Source organism: Camelus bactrianus, chromosome 11 (assembly GCF_048773025.1).
Source record: "Camelus bactrianus isolate YW-2024 breed Bactrian camel chromosome 11, ASM4877302v1, whole genome shotgun sequence".
Taxonomy (NCBI): domain Eukaryota; kingdom Metazoa; phylum Chordata; class Mammalia; order Artiodactyla; family Camelidae; genus Camelus; species Camelus bactrianus.
In genome coordinates this window covers 36,755,690-36,773,553 of record NC_133549.1, presented here as the reverse complement: position 1 = coordinate 36,773,553, position 17,864 = coordinate 36,755,690, and the positions used below count along the sequence as shown (strand labels likewise).

At 44.6% G+C, this 17,864-nt stretch overlaps 1 protein-coding gene across 5 annotated transcripts in view; it reads right to left on the bottom strand.

The window, feature by feature from the left end:
- Window positions 1-7,462: 7,462 nt before the first annotated feature.
- Window positions 7,463-17,864, bottom strand: part of SORCS1 (sortilin related VPS10 domain containing receptor 1) — a 468,886-nt gene continuing 458,484 nt past the window's right edge. For 2 of the 5 annotated variants that reach the window (XM_074373660.1, XM_074373661.1), the window contains 3 exons: window positions 12,805-12,910; window positions 12,526-12,686; window positions 7,849-10,788 (listed from right to left, as the gene is read on the bottom strand). In XM_074373660.1, the coding sequence (XP_074229761.1) occupies window positions 10,724-10,788; window positions 12,526-12,686; window positions 12,805-12,910 (332 nt within the window). In that variant the 3' untranslated portion in view covers window positions 7,849-10,723. Of the gene's footprint in view, window positions 7,746-7,848; window positions 11,067-12,525; window positions 12,687-12,804; window positions 12,911-17,864 lie in introns of those variants that run through there. The other 3 variants (XM_074373663.1, XM_010964134.3, XM_074373662.1) reach the window with 3 other exon arrangements.

The following is a 17,864-nucleotide window of genomic DNA, read 5'->3' as shown; positions in this document are numbered from 1 at the left end:
ACCACACGTTATACCAAAAAGAGCACCTCTGCACATACACAGAGTACGCAGACCTGCTTGTTTGCTGAAAAGTTTTCCCTGCAAAAGAGTTCAAGGAAAGTTGGTTACATCTACACTGGCTTCGTGTGCTGTCTCCTAAAACTGTACAGAGTTAGGACCCAGATCAGTGCTGATGGCAAAGGAAGGGGAATAGTGTGGAGAAAGCCGGGGGAAAGACTCCATCTGAGCAGACAAATCTATCTGAGCCAGTCACTCTCATTTGGCTGGTTCTTCATGTCACTTTCTGAGAAACTGTCCAAGGAGCTCTGAAATTACCAGACAGTCCTTTCCCAGAAGGTCTGGAGGAAGCGGAATCCATACTGTCCTAGAACCAGCGCTACAGGACTGAAGGGTACCTCAGGAGTCGCCCGCTCACTTCTGCAGTCTGGGAGGAGCTGGGATGCTTTCAGCTATGGGCCCGGTGCGCCTGGGGGAATTTTACCAAACCCCAGCTATTCTGTTCCCTCCACCGCAGGGCTCAGATCTCGGTATTTGGCCTTTACTTCAGTTTCCCTGCATGGACTCCAGACCCCCGCTCTGTCTTGCTAACAAGCCACTTCAGCTGAAGCCAGATGCCCTGATTTGTTCCTGCCATCCCCTGTCCTGCAAGGTCAGATCGGCCTCAGCAGAGTCTTATTTACAAGACTGATACTGGTGACTGAGGACATCCAGGGGTCACCTGGATTACAGCCACCAGCCCGACTTCTGATATAATCACTGATTAGACTCTTTAGGTGACATTTTCACCTCTGGAATTGGGGCAAACACAATCGACATTTTTACGCCTCTTTGGATGCGACATTAAATTGAAGAAGCAGCCACTCACCTGGTCGGTCCTGCCTCCCCAGTCCTTTTCAGTCTTGCTCTCTTCTTCTTTCCCACGTAAGTCTCATGATGCATCATGAATGAGCAGTTTATCCCAAATCAACCAGTTTTTCCTATTTGCCATAAAATTGTGGACTCTCATCAGTTAAAAAAACAAAAACACTCTTGGTCAAACGTACTCGTATATAGTAGAGCCACAAGGCTTTGTTCTGAGTTACCATTTTCCACTCCACGGGCTAAAGTGGGGCTGGAAGGTCCTGCCCTGCAATGAGGACACTGAGAAAATACCGCATTCAGAGGCACGAGACTCAGTAAGGGACCCAAGCTCCCGTGGGCTGAGCCACGTCTGCGTGTACAGCTTGCACGCAGCACTGCGGGCGCTGTGTGAGCCACTGGGTTTCAGATTTCCTGGTGCTGGTATTTGGAAAACACTAGCTCTGTATCCACTTGTTTACCAAAGTTAGCAGCAAATACCAGTTCTTTCCCCTGGGGGGGCTGAGATGGCCCACCTTCCCCGTGTACCACATCAAGTAAGGCCTAAACGTCCAAGTCTCTATTTGTGCAACTCAATAGCAAGGGCTGAGACAGGATTTGTTGTGTGCTTTCAAAAGAATGGTACCTCTTCTCCTTGTGTAAACTCCCACAACTATATCTGGAGCAGGGAGCTGTGTGAACATGCAGTGTTCTTGTTTAAACCATCTCCTATCTGTGGCTTACCTGTAGGACGGCTGCAGGGGAGGGCTGGTAGAGTGGAGAGAAGAGCTGGCATGTCCATTAGGAGTCCTGGGTTGAAATTCGGACTTTACTACCCTACTGGCTATGTGACCTTGGACATGGGACTTAAACTTTCCAGACTGAGGTTTCCACATTACTAAATAAACATACTACCTTGAAGTATTAGCATGTTTTAAATCATTTTTCCCTTATACCAGAGTAAAGGTACCACCCATCACCACCTTTATCTCCTCTCCCCTTACAGCTCATTGCCCCTTATTTCCGTCAAATCCTTTGTATCCTCCTGTCCATAGCCCCGACATCCTTGTAACATGCTGCATAAAATTGAGGCTGAAAAGAAGAAATAATACTTACAGCACATTTGGAAATACAGCTAGAAATTAGGACTGCTATACTTGGTAGACCAAATAACTTTCTGATTTGTTTGTCTGCCATATTAAAAAAAAAAGAAAAAAGATTCAAGAGTTACTCGCTCTTGTAGATATCCTGAAAGTATTTTCAGATTATTCCTATGAGAAAAAAAAAAAATCTCATCTCATGTAAATTACTTCCCTTATGCTTGCTTGTCTAGCAATTTGCCCCCCCCCAAAAAAAAAGAAAAAAAGTACACAGGCCTGAGAGAAATCCATTTTCCATTTTACCAACTTATGTTCACCACCCTCCCTCCCCGAATGCCCAGAGATTTAATTCCCTAAATCCCCAGGGTCATCTATTCCATCCCAACAAGGGGGAAAGCTCTACAGAGTGAGAAGGAAGAACTGAGTATTTTCTGGACATCCTTCTAGACAGTACCTTGGCCAAGAGCACCACTAAAGAGGACTGTGTCTGCCTGTCTTAAGACTTCTGAAATGCAGCACACTGAGGGATTCAGAAAACAGTCCTCACTGCACTGAGCAACTTTTTCTTACTGAACCCAGCACACCAGAGGCTTTGATTGGGAACAGATCCAGTGGTGTTTCTCAGCTCCCCAAATCCCAGACCCGTCCAGTCTTTCAGTCTTGACCCAACCCCTGACTCAGCCCAGACCATCAATTAACCAGGCACCTATGAACCATACAGATGAGTCTGAAACATTACTTATCTTTTAGGAAGAAAAACAGCACAGAAGGAAAAGCAAACATTTTGAAGTCATACACATCTGCCACCCTGTGATCATTTCACTTTCCTGAGCCCCGCTTTCCCCAAGTATAAAAGAGCAAAACCATTCTTTGGGAACTCCAGTGGATGAAACACAGTGAGTGTCCCGGGCCTTAAATATTGGCACATAAGTGATGTCCCCAAATGCTAGCTAATTTATTATTTTTATTACCATTAATGTATTTTCCATTCCCAGCTTCCTCATTCTATACTTTTCATTCCTAACTCTGAACTGTTGGATTGGGAATTAGAGCCGCAAAAACCTTTGGTGCTTTGGACTTAGGGTTCATCTGTACCCACACCAGGTCAGTGCTTGGATCTGGACTTCACACAAGGAATTTGGTTTGCTTACACCTCTGGTTGTCAGTGTTCCCTCTGTGCCCAAGCCTTGGCCAATGAGAACATCCTACCCCAGTTACTCAGTGGACACTTGGCTAAGCCAGTCCCAGCCATTCGTCAATTCTGCATGTGTGTATATGTTGGTACTGTTACTAAATAAGGTTGGCACCCTTCTCTTATGGCCGGAAGATGGGAGAGTGAACAGCTGCTGGCTGAACAATTAGTAGACTCGTTAAAAGGACACGTTTTATATGTTTATGGCACATAACTAACTACCGTTACCTCATGTGTTTAGGTGAGTGGGTTCATTTCTGTGTACCTGTGAGTATACCTAAATAATGTACACATTTACATAATATTTATATTGTAAAATTTCATTAATCATGTACATGTGTATGCATGTGTGTATATCCATGTATAATACACACATACACACAATTAGTAAAGTTACAGTTTAAAATTTTTAAATGAAATTTCATGAATTAAATCACAGGTATCGTAATAGCAAAATGTTTTCATCTCAATATGAATATAAATTGACAAAAATGAGATAATTGTCTTTTGACCTAGAGAAACTTTTTTATTAAAGGTATTTAAGTATATGTTGTCAACAACTTTGAACTTTTCTGTAAACTTTACCTATTACATTAGAGAACTAGTCATAATAATTATATAATTAATATAATAAACAAATATGCTTTAGATTTACTTCATATTTCTTGTAAATTCTATTTAAAATAGGGTTTTGTGTTTTTTTTTACTGTACCAGTGATAGATGTTCATTTTAGAAAAACACAGAAAATGTACAAAGATATAAGAAAATTCTAAAAACCTGGTGTTTTACAAGTTAGAAATAAGTAGTGTTCCTATATGTCAATCTTTCAGTTTGTCCCTGTTTATTTTCTGTACAAATTATTTTCATACTACCTGAAGTCTTAAATTCTACTTTCTCTAACATCACATGAGAATTTTCTCAGGCCATTAAATATTCTTTAGAAAAATAATTTTTACTGGAAACATTCTACTTTACTATATGGATATATGATATATTGTTAACTAATTTATAAATACTGGTCATGGAATTATTTTTAATGTTTACATTGGTAGGAAGATTTTATCAAGATATCTATACATGCATCCTAGTATTGTTCATAGACTTATTTTTATTATCTAGATAATGTAAGCTTATTTTTTATTTTCGGGTTTTTTTGGGGGGGGAAGTAATTAGATTTATTTACTTTATATATTTTTAATGGAGGTACCGGGGATTGAACCCAGGATCTTGTGCATGCTAAACCAATCACACTATACTCTTCCCCCCATTTTAAAGTATTTTAAAGCTTTATAAAAATCTATTTCACTTTTTGTGAAATACCTTATAAATACCTTTCATACCTTTTCATACTATCGTCTTCTTTAACAAAGAGCTTTGATCACAATTTAAGATTCTTTAGGCCAAAGTCCTATTTCTAAATATGAGTTGTTGGGGTTGGTGGGAACTCGGATGCTCTGGGGTCTGTGGGGGTGGGGCGGCTGCCAGTCTCCACAGCGGAAGTCCTCAGGCTGATGACCGGAGCGGGGAGGAGGAGGGGTGGCACCATTTTCTTATCTTTTCCCTCCGCTGTCAAGTTTAACATCTTCCTCCTACCAGTACATTCAAATTACTTTTAAACTAACATCTGCATTACTGTCAGTTATGCTATACAACTGTTTTTGAAGATGTTATTTTTTTCCTGATGTGTTTGATATGTTAGAGATGGCTTTAAGGATAACACAAATTTTATGTTTGTTTATGTGTGATTTTGCCAATGAGAAACAGAAGGTGAACACAGAAATCTACACCCAGATGAATTCGGCTGTGTAAAAGCACACAGAACACACACGCGCACACACACCAAACATCTACCAGTGACCTCCACTTGCCTCTTGTGTTAAGAGCCATTTGGTGGCACAACTTCCTGCCGGACTTCAGATAACTCTCCTTCTGCCCTTTTACAACAACCACAAGCTTTAAGTGCTCCAGCGCCCACTTTCACAAGCAAACATCACGTCTTTCTCAAGTGCCCTTTGTGTATTTCTTAACCATTTAATAATGTATGTCTCTCTGAATGGCCGGGTCCTTTACAGGGTTCAGATCTCAGAGCAGCCAGGGACCAACTCCCTACTCTCCCACCCCTATCCCCAGTCACTCTGCTCCCTGCTATGTTTATCTTAATTTTTACCTAACAATATCTGCCCTGTTCACAAATGCATCACCACCTAAAAAGTCTGTACCACATACAGATTAATAATCATTTGTATGCTTATTAACCAGAGACCCCTCTTCATGCGTTTAACATGAACACTATAGCTGCTATTTCTTATCTATGTCCATCTGGAATTATTTTGGGATTCCCCCACTACGAAAGCATCAGCCTAACACGCATTTGCCAAATACTATTAACCCCTAAGAAATACGGAAACAAATTACAGAATGAGTCAGAAACCAGACTGAGGCCTTTGTTTTTCATGCTACTTTCTAGCCAGTTTTTTTCCCCCTAAACTGCAATTATTTCACTTAAATTAATATCTAAGAATAGCTCCCTGAATACAGCAGCTGGAGTGGTAACAGAGAAGAAGCGCACGGACGTGCTGATTCCTGACAAACAACAGCTGAAGATGTAATAAGAGGTGCTAGCTGGGTAAAGGGAGTCGGACCCGAGAGGGCACCCTCAGAGATCACTGCTAAATGAAATGGACTTGCTGGCAACACTGAACTGAAAACCCAGGGTTGGGTTTCAGAAAACATTGATCTAGCGCCCTCTAATGGTCGTGTCCGGTGCTGTCAGCTAGAGGCTGAATGAGTGAAATGAAAAGTAGCTGCTCCCCTAAATGAGCACAGAATTTGGAGAGGAAGGAAGCGACGTACGTAAACATAATACCAATTTTAAATGGTGTTTAAATATATATTGTTTAAAGGATTATATGTGAGAGGATGTCACAGAGAAAGGAGCACCTACTGTTTAATGAGTGCCTTGGGGTTGGAGATTTGTTGGATTTGATGTGGGCAGAACTGGCAAGAGGTGCCGTGCCAATCACCCGTCTGGGTTCTCAAGTCGGCTCCCCACCGCTCCTGCTCTCCTTAGTATTTCAGAAAACTACATTTCCCAGGCTCCACTGCCCACTGGCTTGTGGTGGGTTCGGCTGCAGATGGGAGGCCCAGAGCAAGCTCCCCACACCTCTCCTCAGGCAGCATTGCTGGCTATGGCCCTGTCTCCTCCGGGGCTCCAGCTCAGGCCAGACACGTCCTCCACGACTTCAGCTTCCAGCTGGTGGTCCTGGTCCCGGGCTCTGGGAATCCCTTTGTCCTTCCAGCCCAGGGTAGGTAGAGGTTTCTGTTGATGCTAATCTTGGAGTTATGTCACCTTCCCCTATTTGGTATGTTGACTCTTCAGTTACTCAAGCAACAAATTCCTTGTATTAAAACCCCTCTGTTTGAAATCTCCAGGGATGAGTTTTGTCTGACTGCCAGGGCCCTCATTGACACGGGAGATAAGCTGCTTCTGATGGAGAAAAGGAGTATGGCTCTTGCCTGGAAAATAATGTAGGTCAAAAGCAAGATTCAGCCTATGGGAATGGAAAAGTGAAAGGCCACCTAAAAAACAACAGAAATTCTCAGGCAGGCTGAGACCGTGCTAACGAGGCAATGCCGTTCTGAGCCTGGAAAGGCCTTCGAAAAGGCTAAGGAGAGTTCTGTGCTTGTACAAATGTTTCAACCTAACACAAGGACAAAACCTTGCCCAAGAACAGATGCCACAGGGCTGAAAGGATCCCAGTCCACCTTTTTATTTTCCACCAAGTTTAAATCAGCTATTTGGGACTCTGGGGAATGACTCACCCACTCAGAATACCAGAGCTGGAAGGTGTCCTTTTCCTTCAAATTATATGCATGAGGTCACTAAAGCTTTTGTATTTAAAACACTTTGCTCAAGGTCGCACAGCTGGTAGAGCTGGAAGGAGAACCCCAGTCTCTTGATTCCAAGACCAAAGCCATTGTTACTCTATCATTTGAGCCCTTCCCGCTCCCTAAGTTTCAGTTCATTACACACAAGTTTGGTCCTTTGGTTACTTACAAGCTTATGAGCAAGTTTGAATGGGTTTGTTCCATATCAGTAACTTCTCATTCTGAACGAACAAGAGTGAGCAGGTTACTCATTCCAATGTAACCAGTTTGGAGTGATTTTTAAATAGAATAAAGTAACAGTAAAACAACAGACATTATACTGTCAAATGAAATGCAGGTAGAAGTCAGGTAGCAGAACACACACCCTTTATGAAGAGACGCACCACTTTGTATCTGGACTGGACACCGAGGTTTGGGGTAAAATAAACATTCTGAGGCACAAGCTTTAGAGACATTATCTGTTTAATAAATATGATTGTAAAAGCAATAAACAAGAGCAATTATACATTACACTACAGAGTATTTAACAAAAAAATACATCAAAAAAGTCATTTTAAAATTAGAAGTAGTTCCGACACTATAAGAAAACTTTCTTTTTCTCTTTTTAATTGGCTTCCTATAAAAATAAGTTGGCAAATGAGGGAATTTCAATGCTCAGTTGGAATCCTGGAAAACACAGAACAGCTGCCAAGTACCCCATTGCTCTCAAAGTTGCTGTTTGGAACTTCTGAAAAAAAGCAAAGCAAACCTCTGCATTTTGGACAGTGGATCCAATTAAAGATAAGGCAAAGGAGAAAATGTTGGCTGGGGAGTTCAGGGGAGAGCATGCACAGTTTGCCTTCCGGGATTTTGGAAAAACGTTGCAGTAACAGATTTGCAGCTTGCCCTGAATCTTACCTGCCATATCCATCCCTCACTACCCGTTCCTCTGGCCTCAAGCCCACCGAACTCCTCACTGTGTCTGCACCTGCTGTTAGCGAGGAGGTAGGCACTTGGGTCCCTCCCAATTGCAGGCTCTCATTACCGCCTTCTCTTTGGGATTGAGCTGGAATGGCCTACTAAGCATTTCTCAAACTTTAATGTATATCACAATCACTGGGAGAGCTTCTAAACACAGATTACTGGGCCCGAACTCCAGTGTTTCTGACTCAGTAGGTCTGGGGGTGGGGGGGCCCAAAATCTGCATTTTTAACAAGCCGGAGGTGATGCCGAAACTGCTGGTCCAGGTACTGCACTTTGAGAACCACAGAGCTGTACCATGAGACCAAGAGGTCTCCAAAAGCAGTACTTTGCTGTACTAATCTCCTACAGGCGGGAGGGAGCGCTGAGAAGAGGCACCTGAGGGCCCTGGAGATGCTGCATCTAGCACTGACCATCCCTGGTCACCTTCCGAGATGCCAGGCGTCTCATGTCCACCTCTAGTTTTAATTAGGACTTCCAAGCCCATCCTTTTCTATGTCTTCTCTCATGTTCATGCATTTATCCTCTCAACAAATGATTTTCTTAACACTTACTCGAGGCAAGGCACTGTGCTGGATAGTGTTATTCCCTTTTTCATATTTATCCAATTAAAATTAATTGAACTGCAACTCTGAGGACTCCCTGTGCTGTTCTGAGGACTCCTCTTTAGGTTTCCAAACACTTTGTCTTCCAGATTTAAGTTTGGGAGGCTTGCACGGAAGAGGATGAGTGAGGATGTTTCCCGTGGGGTAGGAAGCCCCACAGGTTGGGGATCAATTGAGCTCTACAGACAGCTGCCTCAGGAATAATCCGTGTCCCCGATTCATACCGGGCGTCTTCAACCATAAAAATCTTCTGCTTGACTGACTTCTAACTGAAGCTTTGCTATTCTTCCCCTACCTACACAAGGACAGGAGTCGTCAGGGTCTTTAGGATACCCCCACTGTCCCCAGGGCCCTGTTATACCCTGTTGTTGGCCTGGGGACAAGGCCAAGAAGGAGGCTACACTCTGAGTGGTTTTTTGAAGCCACCTTCTCCTATATTTTGGATTAGGCTTTGTCTAGTCCATAATACTCCAAGGGCTTCTGCTGGACATACTTTTGTTTCCCTCTTTCTCTGGGTCTTCTTTCATGATTGCTCTGGGAAAACTGGGATTTCCTCCTGCTCTGAGCCAACCTGCTAGAGTCAGCTTACTCCTCCCCCTTTCTGCTTATTCCTTTTTCCTTTGCTGACACCATGATGCTCAGAGATCAGAGAGCACACGTGTAAAAAGTCGAGGATCACCCTACGTGATCACAATCCCATCCTCATGTAAGACCTCCATCTCGTCTCAGACTTTTTGACACTCTTAAACATTACATCCATGAACCTGCTTCTTCTTCTGGTTCAAATCAGTTTTATTTTACAAATATTTTCACTCCACTGTGAGAGAGGAAATACTGGGTAAGAGCAACCATCACAGGAGGAAACTGCCCTGCCACATAAGTAACACGTTCAAAACATTTCTCACAAGAATCTTCTGGAATGTGACTGCAGGAGATTTTTGTCAAGGTGTGAAAATACCACTATTCATCAGTACGCTTTCTCTTCTAAGATACAGGGCCAGGTTTGAATTGGTTTGCGTATCTCAACTCTTTCACACACATTATATGTTTTTCCAGGTGGGAAATGGGGCGGGATATTTGGGAGAGGTGGGTTCTACAGGAAGAGATCAAAAAACACAGGAAGCTGAGCCCCGCGGGGCAGGCTGCAGCTTGGTCAGGGCTATGGAGGCTGCATGCGTGGGTGTGTACAGAGCTGACAGGTCAGAAACATCCGGTGGCCAAGGCAGGGTTGGCCAAGGCTGGGCCAGTGTTTAGGGAGCGTCAGGATGAAATGTCCAGAATCTAGCAACATGTTTGGGAAGAAAAAGTAGGCGCAGTGAAGGATAACTTGGGGACTGGAAGGAAGGGATACCAAGACATCGACAGACCATGACAACACATGTGGAGAGTAGACAGATGGGAAGGTCAGAATGCAATGCAGGTAACCGGGATTCTGTTCTCCACCTAAGTTAGGGCAGGAGTTGGGAAAGCTACAAGGGGAAGCAGTCGTGATGGGAAGTGGCAAACAGGAAACACAGGTCCATTTCTGGCACGCCTGCCCCCCTCCTTCCTTCCCTATTCTGCCTGCCTACATGAACTTCAACTCGCCTCTCTGGGCCCGTGGCCTCACAGAATGGAGAAGGCAGCCTTGGGGTCGCTGCCGGCCAACAGAGCTACCCAAGATAACTCAGAAGGGAGAACGGCAACGAGGAAATAGAGAAACAGCTCAGGGTTTCAAACTCCTGTGCATGTCTGTGTGTCTTGTGAAAAGAGCCGGAGTGGCTAATCCACCCATCAGCCGGTAGTGCTAAAATAGCTGTTAAATCTAGAGCCAAGAATGTTTCCAAAAATACATGCAGATGTCCTTGGCCTGTATATGTTAGGAATTTTCTACAAACACGACCGATCAGAAAAAAGAGAGAGAAGAAAAGGGGAGGGGAGTGTTTTTCCATGAAAATAGAGCACCTATACACTGCCCCTCCGAGCATGTTCTCAAGGGACTGTCCACATGCACAGGCTTAAAGCTAAAAACCCTTGTTGTCTGTGTCTGAAGAATTAAAAAGTCCCGATGCAGTGAGTGTTTGTTTGTTTGTTTGGATTTTGATTGTTTTTTTATTTGATTTTTGTTTTGTTTGTTTTTGTTTTTACTGGCGTCCTCCATTCAAACATTTACATAGGTAGGGATTTCTTTTGTGCTTTGATTCTCAGCAACTATGGAAATACTTCCTGGCAAAATAGGAAAACAGAACAACAAAAGGAAAGAAAAAAAAAAAAAACATAGAGTTAGTGGTCATGAAGAAGGTTGCACTTGACAAGAGCGAAATTCTTTCCTGATCAGCAGGTCGCCTGTGGCCTTTGGGGGTTTTCCTTAAATTGCAAATTGAGCCCCAGCAGATCCCCGCTTTGGCGTTGAAGGTGGAGTGGCTGGTCTTGCTCTTTGCAATCGTAGAGATGAGTCACCAGGTTGAGTAGAAGGGGAGGGAGGGAAGGGTAAAGCTACTCTCCTAAGAGAAAACGTGTAACACTTACTCATTTAACGACACTGGAAGCAGAAGGGTGTCAGAGACATTGCAACGTGCCAGGCGACGTTCCTGCCCAAGCAGGCATCGCTACTTTAACCAAGGAAACAGCGGCTGTACTTCAGACCCCGTGGAAATGCAGTTGAAAACCAAATAACCCACCCGGATGCACTTAGAAGCTTTAGAAGTAAATAGGGTGAATGCTTCTCTGGACTTGAAAACAGAAAAGCCTTTTCCTTTTTAACCCAAACCGATTACTCATTCATCACCTGTCTCGCCAACAAAAAGGAAGCACGCTGTGAATACCGGACACCAGATGTGGGGGCTGTTATTATTACCTCTGACACAAGCCAGGCACTGCATTGAAATTTCTCCTTAATACAGTCACAGAACTTCCCCATATCCATTTAAAGAGAGGGTTCTATTTCCATTAAGGTAGCAGATTAAAAATCACAGGTGAAAGCTTTCTAGGTGGTTGGGCTATCATATCAGATTGAAGCATGAATGCTTATACATAATAATTTATCCACCAGAGTTAGCAGTGCAGGGGCTAGGTAAGAACATTTACAGCTGTAACTCCTAAGGCCAGACAGGAGGAAGGGAGGAGAGAAATGGATCCCAATGGTGGCTCCATGGTTTATCTAATTTCCTGGAGAGTTTCCTCTGCAATCAATAGTAGGACTTAGCACCTCCCCTTGAGACTCTCCCGACCTAGCTGTTGGATTCCCACGCTTACTTCTCCAGCAGAGAGTGAGCGCTATTGAATTACTCAGAAATCCATTTTAAGACTTCGGGGAGGGCACAGGTGAAAAGGAGGAAGAAATCTGCCCATCTGCTCTGTAACAGCCTAACCCTCCAGTGGTCTGTCTCAGGAGGCCCCACTCCTGAGATGTTCTGCAAACTCTATGCCTCTTGCCCTCAAAATTCTCAGGTTCCCTGTTTCTTGGGGGACAGTTTTGAGATATCTACGAGATTAAAAAAAAAACAAAACAGGGTGATTAGCCTGTCACCCCCCTGCGAAGGTTCTGGAACAATGTGGCTGCTGTAGCTCGTTCTGGTCATTATATACTCTGGCCCTCAAGCCCTGCCCAGCCCTCCAGGCTGCCAGAGCCAGCCTCTGACCTGACCTTCTTGGCTATTGTCAGAGCAAATGCTCTGCTCTTGCCCATGAATATTTCGAAGCCCAATGTTTTAGCAAGAGTTTCTGCAAAAAGAGGAATAAACTCATGAGAGAGAGAGAGAGAAAAAAGGATAGGAACAAGGCTTTTTTTTTTTTTCTCTTTCCAATAGGAGGAAGGAGGAAGCAGGGAAGGAGGCATCACAGCTGTTCTCTGAGGGTGTTAGAGCAGAGAAGGGGGTTATGTCAAGCCAGAAAGGGGTTAGAGAGAGAGTCAGCCATTGACTACTCAGGGTGAACGGCAGACGGCTACCGGGCATCATTTACCTATGAGCTGAGATTCCACCTTCTCATCTACCAGCTGGCCAGGCCGCCTGAGTTCAGTCTGAGGGACATGGGGCCTGCTTTCGGGGTGACTGACTCGACTGACCATCTCTCGTTCTTTCTCATTGTGCATCTGGGCATAAACATTAATCCCCGGGATCTTCCTAAAACATTAACAGAAACCATCACTGCTGGGCACACGGGACAAATACATCACTGACAAATGCTTCTGAACCTGTCAGGAAGAAGGGAGGCGGGAGATGTGGATGGAGGGACACGCACCTTTTAAACTTGTAGATGACGAACACGGCCAGCCCCACAAACACCACGGACAGTAGCATCAGCATGGCCGATCCACTATGGGTCGGGGTGAGGTCCACCAGCGGGGCTGAGGGAGCAAGCAGAGGCGTGGTTATGAGGAGACAGATGAGCACGCGTGACTCTGGGACGAGCTTGCACTGTGCCTCTGGGTGAACTGCGTGGGACGAACACACAAGATGCACGTCACACGGCTCGACCCGTGGATGCACCAGGGCTGGTCCCAGGCCCCAGAATGCTCCAGCAGCCCTGTTTAGGGAGTGCAGTGGAGCAATTTAAAGCACAGACTCTGGAGTCAGACTGCCTGGATTCAAGGCCTGCTCTACCACGTGCTGGCTGTGAGCTTCTGGGCCCATTACTTGACCTTCATATGCCGTCGTCTGGTGTGACAAGGGGAATAAAAGTACCTATCTCACTGGGTTTTTGTGAAGATCAAATGAGGCGATGTATATAAAGCACAGATAACAGCACTGGACACATACATAGTAGGGCGTTTAGAGAAGTATTTGATTTTACTGCTACCACTATTATTATTTTTAATCAATATTTATAATAATAGAACTATTAAATTTTCCTATACTTTAAATGCATGCTTTCCCCACCAAGCCATGCAGAAAACCAGAAAAACCACCACCAGAGATATTACTCCCTCTCACTCTGACCCCAGCAGGTGTCGTGTGAGAGAGAGGACTGGAGAATAACAGGGCATGTTTATATTTCTTGCACATAGGAAGCTGATGGCTAAGTGACTATTTTACAAGGGCCGCCGCTCCGATGCTGGAGGAGGGGTGTGCTAGCCAGCGTTGTCTTGGTAACTTGCCAAAGTCAAGACAGCTCGGCTCATGCTGGGAGGCGCCAGGCTCTCAGAGGCAGTGATTTCTCCTCTCAGACCAGACAGATGCCTTTGCATCCATGAAAGCTTCTCCCTCCCCAACTTTTTGACTTTGCTCTTCGAGTGCAGCTCATCTCTCTGCACCTCTATTCCAGTCCCTCCCCTATCTCAGGGTCAAGTCTTTTGTACTTAATGACTTTGTTTGCAATTCATTTCCACCCTCTCAAAAACTGACATTTTGCAAACAGAGCATAGCTCCAGCGTAAAAGGCAAGCCACACGTACCCCTTTGATACTGACCTTTACCTTCCATCAATTTAAGCAAAGCCTGATACCCAGAAATGCAGGCGACCTTTAAGCACCATTTTCTGCGGCTTTTCTCTGTTGAGAGCCAAGAGGGCAGCGTTCTGGTCACCCAGGTACAAACATTCAAGAATAGGTGACTGTAATGCTGATGGTTTCAGACAAGACCCAATGCTGCTTCTGCTCTGTCTGGTTTTTGAAGGATTACATCCCAGCCACTTTTCACTACTGGAAATCCTATTCTATATGCCGGTTTTGGGGAAAAACAAAAGGCAAGCCTTCTTTCTCAGAAAGCAGGCTTAGTTGTCTTAGTGGAATCAGCTTTTGGGAAGCACGAAAATGAAGCAAGCTCTGTGGTGTCCTCTCCTCTGTAAGTGAAGCAGCGCTTAGGCTGTGAAGGGTGAATGTGTGAGAAGACGGGAGGGGTCACGGAGAGAAGCACCCACGGCAAACGAGTTTTCAGCTTGAAATGGAAAAACAAAGGTCTCACTCATTCACTTGGGCAAACACAGTGCCCTCAGCAAAGGAGCCAGAAATACTTCAGAACTCACAGCACAACTGGCAGGAAGTCGTGGGGGAGAAAAGGCCTTCCCTTTGTCATAGGCACCATCACAGCTCACCTTCCGCAACGGAAGGCAGGGGATGACCTCCTCTGAGCTGACAGGAACAGCGAGGGCCTCCCTGGCTAATGTCGTTCCGAAAGATGGACCAAGCCATCTCCCCCTGCTCCCCCCACCCACATATTTTCTATATACCTCAACCCTGGGCTAATTTCAGCAAGAGCTATCAGAAATTCAAAAAGATAGTTCTGAGAATGGGGATTAAGGATAAAAGTATGGCACAAGAGGCAAATTAACACATGACAGAGTTAAAATATTATTACATTTTCAAAGGACCAGTTAGAATCATAGGTCACACACTCAGACGCTGATGACAAGCACATGCACATACATCTGCACGAGTGTGCATACATGGGTGGTGTGTGTACGGAGACATGAAGCCTCATGCACCCACCACCCTTCAACAACTCCCAACCCACAGACAATGTTATTTTATTTCTACCCCCATTCAGTCTCCACAAACCCAACACTGGATTATTTTGAAGCAAATCTCAGCTATCATATAATTTTATCTGTGACTCTAAAAGAGAAGGTCTCTCTCACCCTCCCTTTTTCTCCTGACTTGATCACAATACCGTCATCACACTGACGGAGATAATAACGGAAAGCTATTGTAAAGGTACTCTCCTAATGCAAACCCTTAATCTGACAGGAACAAAGGGAGACAGAGAGGAGCCTCAGACTGCTGGGATGGTTACAGGCAGGTTAGCCTGATCAGCTGAACTTCTAATTCCCAGCCGAATGCTCTTTCAGAATAAGCAGAGTATCAGTTTTGTGCGGCAACCAGGAAGCATACTAAGGCTGCTGGCAAGGATTGGCACCGGAAATAAATGGAAAACTAAAGAGAGGAAATTGCTCCAGCCAGGCTCTCACTGCACAGAAAGCCAGCACACACATGAACTCTCTTTATTTCCTTTCTCTTCCCTTCCTCCTCCTCCTCTCTCTCCATCACAAATTTAAATCTTTCCATTCTAAACCATTCCCACTCAAATCATCACTTGTAAACAAGCCACATTAACACTGTTAAGGAATTAGCATGTTACTTTGGGAAAAGGAGCTTCTGGATCCCAAGTTCTAAAACGTGTGTTATCTGTGCCCCCTCCCCGTCTCTGCATCACTTAGCCGCTTCTCAGTGGCAGGTGAGCAGGCAGCAGCTGTGAGAGACTGAGGACCACTGCCCTCTGGGTTCCGTGGTGGCTTGTTGATCTTTGCCCGAATATAGACGGGACGGTGATTGCTCCACACAGCCTCAGATGCACATTTGCTCAGTACTTCAGTGGGTTTGCATGTGTTTTGGTGAGGAATGAAAACTTGTGATAAAGGAGCTTTTGTTTGTTGTGTGGAATTAGCATAAATTAACCCCTCTCTGATTGCAGCCTAGACAAGGGAGAAGAGGTAAGTATTGGGTGGTTTATTTGCCACTGTTCACACACACACATGGTAAAGCACAGGCATAGCTGTACTGCAGGGGACTCGACAATCCTGTGTCTGCTGTTGCACACATCGTTTCCACAATCCTGCAGAAATGCACTGAATCATTCTATTCTGTTCATGAAGCCTGGACTGCTTATAATAATAACGATGCTTACAATAATAACCAGAGTCTTCTGGTGAAAAGTGAGTGCCAAGCAAATGGTCCCAGGTTGTGCATGAGAGAGGAATGTGAACCCAAAATTCCACATTTGGGGTGAAGGAACTAATATGGTCCCTTTTTGAAATCAGATTCCTACTCGGCTGCTTATAAGCTAAATAACAAACTGAACCTCTGTTTCCTCCTTTGCAAAACAGAGATAAAACTAGTGCTTGTTTTAGAAAGTTGTGAGAATAGAGTAAGATGGAATTTATAAAGCACTGGCCTGGTGTCTGGCACATGGGACACGCCCAGCAGTTTTAACACCATCCTGTCACTGCTATCCTATTTCTGAAAGTGTACAGAGAACAAGCCCTGAAATATGACCAGAATTTCATGGTCAAATAATTTTGGGAAACAGTATACCTGGCCTTCCTGTCTTGAAGATTCAGTATATGAAGGTTCACAGCAGTCCTTCAGGAAAGAAATTTGTATGACTTTACCATGGAGCTTCACAGACTCATTAGAGCACAGCCCCTCTGCGGACACGGGACCTGCATGACACACCTAGGGGGCGCCGCAGCCTTACCCTGTTCTGTCATTTCCAAGTGTTAGAGTCAACAGTGTGTGGGCATCACCTGGTGAGGTCCTGCAGACACCCTCACTGCTGTCTATTCCGACTCTCACTCTGTCCAAGGGACTTCCTTGAACTTCTACCTGCTCTGTGACCCTGGGACTTTGGACTCGTACGGCATTTCAGATCCAAAAGTGCTGTCAAGAAGTCACAACAGCAGGTTCAAGTTTGCCATACCTTGATTTTATTTTTCCTCTCCTGCCTCCAAAGCGGACCCAAGCCAGCCTTTACATACATGCCTTGAATATCACAACATTCATGTTTAGCTAGACCACAGAAAGGGTTGACAGGCCTTTATGACAGAGCACCCTCACTTCGCCAATAGCCCTTCCCTCCCTTTCAAATCCAAACCCAATCATAACAGTCATAATAATGATTGCTACACCCTATTGAGATACAGCCATGATCTCGCAGGCCAGACTGGATAGGGATGCTCAGGGGAGGCTCTAAGGACTACTGAAGCATGGTTACTGGTTTTAAACGGAAGATGAGTTTTCAGGGACATCCAGTCACAGGGAGTTGATGTCACTTGACCAAGTAATGACAACCATGGGTACCTCAAAGACCAAACTTACCACCATGACTGATAGACAGGAAGAGGAGGATGCCTTTTGGTTTTTTAGGGTGGCAAGTTAATGAGGAATCCCACTTACTATGTAAAGTATTTCTCAAAGTATAATATCCAGACCACCTGAATCAGAATCACCTGGAGAGCTTGTGAAAATACAGTTTCCTAGGGTTCACTTGAGAAAAAATAGTCTCTGAGATTGAGTCCTAGAAATCTCTGTACATAACAAGCTACACAAGTTATTATTATGCATACTAGTTTGAGGGTACTGTGTGGTAAGCCCCTCCTACTGTCGCTCATAAAACATCAGTCCTTATCTTTAGAGTCTGCCTGATCTTTATACTCTCTGGGTCACCAAAACAAAACAAAACAACACACCCCTTGATTGCCAATAGTACCCAATCCTGTGATGATTCCAGGAGAATTTTCTAAACTACCTAAAAGCATCTCCAGTCTCTAAGACAGTGGTCAGCTTCATGTAGATTAATTGCATTACTG